The sequence below is a fragment of the Vitis riparia genome, chromosome 5, assembly GCF_004353265.1.
Source record: "Vitis riparia cultivar Riparia Gloire de Montpellier isolate 1030 chromosome 5, EGFV_Vit.rip_1.0, whole genome shotgun sequence".
NCBI lineage: Eukaryota > Viridiplantae > Streptophyta > Magnoliopsida > Vitales > Vitaceae > Vitis > Vitis riparia.
In genome coordinates, this window is record NC_048435.1 from 19,562,798 (window position 1) to 19,572,178 (window position 9,381).

General features: G+C 29.0%; 1 protein-coding gene across 1 annotated transcript; it reads right to left on the reverse strand.

The window, feature by feature from the left end:
• Positions 1 to 586: 586 nt before the first annotated feature.
• LOC117913873 (pirin-like protein) lies at positions 587 to 2,743 on the reverse strand. The gene is made up of 7 exons (XM_034828968.1): positions 2,440 to 2,743; positions 2,244 to 2,293; positions 2,011 to 2,049; positions 1,862 to 1,890; positions 1,672 to 1,734; positions 1,488 to 1,591; positions 587 to 1,361 (listed from the first exon to the last, which is right to left on the reverse strand). The coding sequence occupies exons 1-7, from the start codon at positions 2,631 to 2,633 to the stop codon at positions 878 to 880; spliced, it is 963 nt and encodes a 320-aa protein (XP_034684859.1). The 5' UTR covers positions 2,634 to 2,743; the 3' UTR covers positions 587 to 877.
• Positions 2,744 to 9,381: the final 6,638 nt, after the last annotated feature.

A 9,381-nucleotide genomic window follows, 5' to 3' on the forward strand; every position in this document is an offset into this window, starting at 1 on the left:
CGACATTCCTTTGAAAAATCTCTCAAATGAAGGATAGACACCTCTCTAATTCTCCCTTTTTATCTTGACCATAAAATCGTATACTAAAATGAATGTAACTAGTTCAATTCCTATTAGAGTGACTCTTTTTAAAAACATCAAATTGATATTTATTGATAAATGGTTGATATTGTATGGATAAAGGTATGAGAAAAACAAATAGGACTTGAATGAAAAACAATAAGAATGAACTTCAATGTTACGCTAGCATTATAAAAAAGACTTGATTCTCGGGGCAAATTAAAAGACGATGGGAAAAAAACAAAGTTAAGGAAGAGAATCAATTGATGTGACCACGTGAAAATTCCTATCAGAGTAGAAGATCCTCACTCATAACCAAATCAAAATATGGCTACAATAATCAAACCCCTTGCTCTGCTTCTATTAAGTGCTTGTAGCAATTAAATTGTAGGTGGAGTGTCACCAAGCCCTGTAGATATGATTGTGAACCCAACCCACATCACAAACCCCTAGTCCCACCACCACCACCATTTCCACCTCCAACCACCAAGTTATCATGCACAAACATCTCCCAAAATCATCAACATTTGGACAAAACAAACAAATAATCATATTCTATTTCATCTACTAAATAAATATTACCCAAAGGAAGCTAACCCATGATACAATTTTGAGGCCTTTACGGAGTTTTTCCTCCCATGAATAGGAAAAAAAATTAACTCCTAGTTGCTCTGTACGGATAATAGAAGACGATACAATATTGACATAAATATAGAGAGAGAAAGAGAGGGAGACAGAGAGAGAGAGGGAGAGAGCTAGTGCCCCTTATTTCTCTTTGCAACATGCTGAGGCTTTCAAGAAATGAGCCTTTGCCCACTTACTGGGATCTCCAGTACTTGGCCATCTCAAATCCATTCTTGCTATAGTGATAGTCCTCAATAGTTTGTTCAATTTCTTTCTGTGTGTTCATGACAAAAGGCCCATACTGGACAACAGGTTCGTTCAGAGGCTGCCCTCCAATGAGCACAAATCTCAGCGGTTTGGATGACTTGTTCCACGCGCTCAGGCCGTCACCAGGGCCTAAAACCAAGACATGGTGAGCGGTCACTGGAGATGAGTTCACTACCCCGAATACTCCTTCCCCTTCAACTATGTACACAAAGGAGTTCCATGATTCTGGAATGCTTTGATGCATTTGGGCCCTTGGTTTTAGAGTAAAATCAAGGTACATTGTTGGAGTTCTGGTGTAAACTGGGGACCGGACTCCCATTGATTCTCCTGCTATGATCCGGACTTCAACGCCATCTTTCTCTGCTCTTTTGATGTCCTCACTCGGCAATTCTTGGTAATTTGGTTCAATCCTGAATTGAGTAAATGTGAATTCTTCACAAAGTGGCATAACAGAAAGGTATGCACCAAAATTATTTTGAAGAAAACTGTAGATTTCATCATAATTGTGTTTGGAATTTGTGTTGAGAGATCCTTACATTTTGTCTTTGGATGCTAGATTGATCCAAAGCTGCAAGCCCTTTTGGGTTCCTTCATCTGCAGGCATTTCAGAGTGGATTATGCCTCTGCCTGCAGTCATCCACTGCACAGAATCAACATGTTAGAGAAAGGATTTACACATCAAAATGATCAAATCTTGGTTCCACTGATCCAATTCTTTACCTGCACATCCCCTGTTCGGATTGTGCCCTTATGCCCTGCAAAATCTTGATGAGTGAAAGCTCCCTGAAATTCAAAAAACCCCAAGATCAGTTGCATTCAATTCAACCATCTCAAACAGGAATTGAGCCCAGCATTAAAAAAAAAAAAAAAAAAAAGGTGTTGTGTGGGGGAGGGAAGAAATTAAGGGTACCTGCAGCATGTACGTAACAGTCTCAAAGCCTGAAAAACATATAGTTGACATGAGAACCAAAGAAAATGAAGATTGATGAAAGATTTCAATCCACCATGATAATTAAATTCAAGGAACAAAATTGAAATTGATGGGAAAGGTTCAAGAACCTCTGTGTGGATGATCCGGAAAACCAGCAGGCGGTGCAACTGAAACATCAAACAGCAAAGAAATTTTTAATTACAAATCAATAAAATCCTCTGTTTGGTTAATGAGAAAATCTTTAATAAAACAAATCAAATTTTCATTTTTCTTTTCTTCTCCACAGCCACCAAATGGAAGGTAACGGTAATCCACAAATAAATCAATGCCAAAGTGGGTGTAAATTTTCAATAGAGCATACCTGCGAACTCATCCAACATGAGAAAAGGATCGAGGTTTTTCAATTCACTCCTGAAAGTCAACAAACCCAGCAATCAAAATCCACAAACAATTCAACACCCAGATGGAAAAAAACTCAAGAAAACAAAGACCCATGAATCAAAATTGCCAAAAAAAAACAAACACATACTAATAAAAAAAAAATATTAAGAACAAACCTTCCAATGCTCCTCCTAACAACAGCACCCTCACCCTCACGTTGAGGCTTGGCCAAGACCTTCTTGACCACCAACCTTGGCTGATCAAGACCAGAGGAATGATCTGATCCAGACATGATTTTCCTCACGAAACAAGAAACTCTGCTTGGTTGGTATTGATTCAATAGCAGTAACCCGTAGTTTACAGCTCTCATACAAGTGTATTCCTTGTGTTTCTTTTGTGTAGATGGGCTATGTTTCCAACTGCGTATGCCTATATATATATATAGAAGACAAGTTGGAAAATGGAGAAAGACAGAGAGGCAGAGAGAGAGAGAGAACGAGGAATATGAATAGAGTTGAGGGGGGTTGGTTGGGGCCTGACACAAGGGACTTGGGAGTTGGAGGCGTGGGGATGAATGGAGCCCACATTGGTTCTATCTGGACCAATGATGATGCTGATGTCAAGCTCATGTCACCATGATGGTGGCTTTGCCCTTCTGTTAAAAAATCTCCCTACAAAGTCAAGATCTGCATCTTGGGCAGTCATCGATTGCCCGCCTTTCATACCCGAATCGGTTCTGGATTTGGTTAATTTCAAGGAAAAATTAGTTCAAAAGGAAAGTGGAGGAAAATCCCAGGCTAGGTTAGGGTTTGGTTGTTACTTGTTTAAACCCTAATTTGGAATCAAATCTTCTTAAACAAATTCAATTTTTGAGTGTAATATTTGTGATATCATCGTCTATTTATGATAGAAAATGTTTCTATTTGTATGAAAAAAATTAAGTTGTAATTTTAAAAAAATATATATTTTTTAATTTTATATTTTTCAAAACTCCATCAAAACATAAATTAATTATATTTTATAGAATAATATGGAAATTTAAATATTAGTAAAAAAACTTATACATAATAAGATATAATTGTCAAAAAAAGTATTTGTATGGGAATTAAAAGGAAAATATAATATTTATGGGTTTTATATAAATATTAATTGTAATAATAATAATAATCTTGAAATAAAGGAAAGTAATTAAAAAAGAAATTACATGACTACGTGGTGGTGATGACCTTTACTACGTGGTGGTGATGACATCGAGGTAGACTAGGTCACAAAATTTGAAAATTTCAAAAAATAAATAAAAATACATACTTCTATCTTGTCAATGGATATAAAAGTAATACTTTTAAAAATATTAAAAAAGTTAAAAACAATTTATAAATTTAATGTTAAACACATTTTATTAAAGTGTATTTGATAATGATTATAAAAAATATTTTTAATCTCTTAACACTTGAAATTTTCATCATTCAAATATTAAAAATACTAAAAACACTTCTTAAAATCATTATCAAATGAACATTAAGTTTGAAATCTTTCTTTAAATATTAAAAAGAACATAAATATTTACTGTAATTACTATCAAAAGCATTATCAGATGAGAGAATATGAAAATAATTTCATTTTTCTAAAAATATTCTTATATAAAACCATTTATTAAAGTAAAATTATACAAAATATGGCTAAAATTAAAAAAAAAATCAATTAATGATTTTATCTTCTTTTTTTTCTTATCTCATATTGCCTTCCCATTATGGATTTTGACCATTTAAAAATTATGTATCATTTGGAGAAGGAAATTAAATTTTTATAATTTTAATTTTGAAAAGTAAAATTAGTAATTTATTGATTTAGGAAGCAAACGTAAGGCTTAGGTATGATTGATGTCATAACGACTAGGTAAATCCTATTGGAAAATTGGCAGCCAGCCCACAAGAACCCAAAACAGACTGCAAAAAAAATATTCAAATCAATTATTAAAAAAAACATAAAAAAACAAAAACCATCAAATTCTTTAGGCATCACACATGCATCATAAATGATGAACGATCCATCTGACGCTGACCCTTCAACACCTTCCTCTTTTTTTTTTTTTTTTCTTTTTTTTGTAATAATTAAATAAGCTCCAATTTATTTATTATTATTTTTTTTAGAAAGTTGAGTTGTCTTTTAGGAAAAGGCTTAGTGTGAAAGCATGGGATTGAACAATTCAAATGAATTAATGGGGTGGACTAAATTGGCTGCATGGGAAAATGTGAAAAAGGAATTAATCAAAAGAGATCGGTGCTCTTGCATATGGAAAACGTGTTGGATAAGAAAGATGTTTGATGATATTTTAATATTTTTATTTTATTTCTCTATTATGAATAAAAAAAAAGATGGAAAAAGAATTTTTTTTTTTTAAATTCATGTATTTAAGGGGCAATTTTTTTAATAGATTTTTGCATGGGTTTAAAGGGCATGTTGATAATTATATACATAATAAGAAGTTGAGATTTTTAGATTATTATATTTTTTTTATCATTTTTCAAAAAACTTTATTTTCGTACATGTAAAATAATTACAAAATAACAAAATTTTAAAAATAACTCAAATTTCATATACTCACATGTTAAAAGTAGTATTTAAAATTATCAAATGTAGTATTTATATTATTGAAATATAGTATTTAAATATTTAAGACTATATTTGGTTCATAGAAAATACAAAAAAAAAAATTGTGAGGAAAAGTAAAAAAGAAATAAGAAGTAAAGGAAAATAAAAAAATAAATTTAAAATTAATAAATTATTTTATATACCACTTCAGATTCATTTAACTTATTTTTTCTTTTTCATGTAAAGATTAAATAATTTTAAAATGTATAAATTTTTATCTAATTTTAATTATATTTGATAGAAAATAATTTTTTTTTTAACATTTTTTTTTTTAACATTTTTTTTCTTAATACTTTTTGGAAACCAAACATAGCATAAATGCAGTATCTTTGACTAAAAAAATGTATAAAATATTAATTATTTTTAGATAACTGCTTAAAATTTGTATTTTATAAACTTGGTTCCTATTTTGTGGTTTCCTTCATATGAATGTATGAAAACACACTTTTTATATGATTTGTTTATATGAGACCAAAATATTATTGATTTAATAAAGATGAATAAATAGAGGGTAAGTGATATAGTATGTGTTAATTTTCCATTTTAATGTTTATTTAAAAATTTTAAAAATCAAAAGATTTTTTTTTGTTTGTTATATTTTTAGTTTTTTTTTGTTAAATTTTAAAAACAAAATTTAAAGAAAAAAAGTGGAAAAAATGTTATTAATCAAACATGATTATCAAAATTATTTTAAAATTTTTAATTCTAAATATAAGAATTAATTTTTTTATAAGTGAAAAAATTTAGTTTGTTATCATAAATAGAATATGGTCAATTTTTTTTTATGTAACATAACAATTTTGAATTGCGAAATTTTGATTGCAAACAAATTTAATACAAAAGCATCACATTCCTCAAAATCAGCTTAATGAATTTTTGTATAGAAAAACTTTGTTTGTTGCTAAATCAGAGTTATATGGTGTTTGTTTTTTTACTTATATCTATATAGAATAAACTTAATTTTAAATAAAATTTAATTGTATTAAGTATTAGGTTATTTATTTTTTTATTTTATTTTATTTTTGTTAAATATTAAGAGGGTGAGCGTTAGCCCAATGGTTCTCTTAATAAGGTTTTGATGATAACAAATTATGGTTAAGTGACTAATTGGTTTAAATGGTAAAGAATCTCATGTATAAATTCAGAAATTCATCAAATAACCAAATGGATACAAGATCGAGACTTTTGGAAGACTTTTGATCATAGGAAACGAATGCAAGATGAATGCATTAGTGCACTTAGGTTTTTCATACCTTTTTATGCATCTTTGAAAACTCGGTTTATTCTTTAAAATTTCGATTTCATTAAAACCCGAGTTTTATCAAATGTACCTTAGGCAAAACGTTTCAAAACTGGCATATTAATTCACCTAAAGACCTTGCCTAAGTGTTAAAAAAGAAAGGAATTGAAATATATAAGTTTTCGGGGCCAAAAGGTTGAATCGATCGAGGCTTTGGCCAATCGGCTCAATTGGTTGGGGAACCGGTCGACCTGTTGCCCTTGTTCGGTCGAGGTCCGGTCAAGGAATGCCAAAAATACTCTCTCTCATCCGGTAGCTTCCTCTTCTTGATTGAGGTTTCCTCCTTCCCAGTCGACCTCCGGTAGAGGCAACGGTAACCTACCAAAACATTAAATACTCCAACGGCTAGTGAACCGGTTAACCCCCAACTTGACAGGTCAAGACTGCCTTTTGCTTTTCTTGGCTCTCGAGCTTAGAAACCTATAAATTGAGAGCTCCACTTCATTTATGACATAGAGAACATTTGCAATCAATTGTCTATTTACATGTTCTTGACTTAAAAACTCTAATTTCTTTCTTAGTGCATTAAATCATCACTTGCATATCTTTTAGTGCACCCTTGTGAGTCATCCTAACTTTGTTTTGTATTTGATCTATCTTTGAGTTAGGTTGAGAGATTCTTTCTTGTAAAACTTGAGTGTTAAAATCTTCAAGAGGTTTGAATCTTGAAGAGATTATATAAGAGTCCATTGGAGCCGGAATCCAAATGTAAAGGATTGGAAGTTTGGTTGAAGCTTCAAGCTAGTGCAACCCTCACTCAATTAGGAGATTGAGGAGAGTGGACGTAGGCAAGGAAGTGTCGAACATTATAAAATCCAAGTTTGAATTTTCTAATTCTATTTCTTTATTTTTTTTTATTATATTGTGCTTGAATTTGTTATGTTGAATTTTTTTTTGAAAAACTCAATTCACCCCCTTCTTGGGTGTTTTTCTCATTTAAGCATAACTTTTATTTTCTTAGTGAGGATTACGTCAACATTGTGTTTGGTTGTTTCAAAAAATTATTTTTAATCTTGAAAAAATCAAATATTTTCTCCTTTTTTATTGAGTCAATTTTTTTTTTTTATATAAAAATAAGTAATAAGTGAAAAAAAAATCCTTTAAAACAAATTACATTCAATATTAAGTTAGAAAAATAAACACAACCTGAAGATTGTCATTAATCAATTTTTGTCTTAATTAATTTTAAAATATTTTTAAGCAACAATTATGCCTCAATATCAAATAATCTCTTTTGTAAGAATTTTTAATAAAAAGGAAAAAAGAGCATATAAAGAATTTTTGTTATATTTATTTATTTTGAATTCTTGTTGATGGTATTAGAAAAATTATATTTATGATGGTATTAGAAAAATTAAAAGGAAATTTCTGCATTTTAAAACTCTTTCTTTTATAGTTTTAAAAAAAATGGAAAAGAATTTTCCAAAAAATTTATCAAAATTTTAATTTATATTTTTGCTTCTTTGGGCATGCAAATAATGAATTATTTTTTCTATATTGAAGAATTTAATAGAAGCATATTTCAAGTAAATAAAAGTAATATTGGGTTATAATAAAGATGCAATATATTAAATGATTTAGGATTTTATCATATTGTATTGCTACATTATCTTTACAAATATGGTCAAAAAATCATAATAATTAGACTATATTAATGTTATAATATAATAAATAATTGAAAAACTATCCAAATTCATAGCTTATGATAATACGCATTCAAAGAATAAAAATCATACAATCCAAAGATTTCCAAACATATAAAAACATCTCTAGAAAATTAAATTATAATTCAAAATATATATGAAAAAAATCTCTATGCATTCATTTCGTATACGAAATCCAAAAAAAATTAATTTTATCGGTCTAGTCCTCTTAGACAACTTGAATGTAATCATTTGAGAGTAGAATTAAATATTTAAGATAAAAGGGGAACTTTGCAGTACTCCACTTAAAAAGATATTAAAAATAAAAAAGAAGACTACTGATATTGAAAATGTGGAGGATTCTAAAAATTCATCTCTCATCTTTTGTAATTTAGAGTAGAACATGTTTTCTTAAACTTATTTTAAAAAATTGTTTTTAAGTTAAATAACAAAAAATAGTTTTTATAAACAAATTTAAAAAAGTATGACTAAAGTGGTATTTGTTTTTTGGCTGAATAGAAAAAATCAAAATATTTGGTTTTTTTTATTTAACTAAAAGTAACTGATTAATATCATTTAACATAACTACATTGAACATATTGATAACAAGTTCACTTTAGTTATGTTGGATGATGTTAACAAGTTACTTTTAACTGAATAGAAAAAGTCAAATATTTTAGTTTTTTATATTCAGCCAAAAAACAAACACCATCTAAATGAGCCTATGATTTTTTAAAAATTGATTAAAACAATTCTTACTTATTCTTTAAAAATTATAGAAAACTGTTTTTAAATCACATAGTCAAACATACTTTTAACTTTTGATCTAGAATTATTATTGACTTTTATTCTCTTTCTATATTTTGTATACTTTTATTTATTTTTTAATATGTAAGATGGTCCATATATAGAATATTGTATTTCTTTTCTATGAAGTAAGACATTATTCTAGAAATTGTTATGATATTATAGCCATAATAGTTGATGTACAAATAAATACAACCCCGAGAATAACGTTGGCTTCTTGGATGGATTTATTCCCAAACCTTCATACTTTTCTTGATTCACTTTCTTTATTCTTGGAAATTTTGCATTCACCACCTAAGAACTTGCAATAGAAATTTATGGAATGAATTGAATTTTCACATTCTAATTTCCCTTTGTTATAGTGGATGTACGAAAATTTTGAAGTCATATAGAGATGAAGATTAGAATTAATTTCAATATTACTATCCTCAAAGATAAACACTAACAAATCTTGACCCATTATCTTTTTATCTCCTTAATAAAACTTAAAAAAAAAAAAAGACGGTGTTGGTTTTTTTTTTTTTTGACCTTTGACTTTTGGCTTTTAACTTTTGACCTTTCCTTGGTTTGCTCCACTTGTGATCTTTCTTCATTAATAAAGAATACACTTGCATTGCACTCATAGTTAGGTCAATGCCTCTTATACCATCACTAAACATGTCTTCAATCATTAATTTATGAGATACTCTTTTGAAAATCTCCCCCATATACATCAC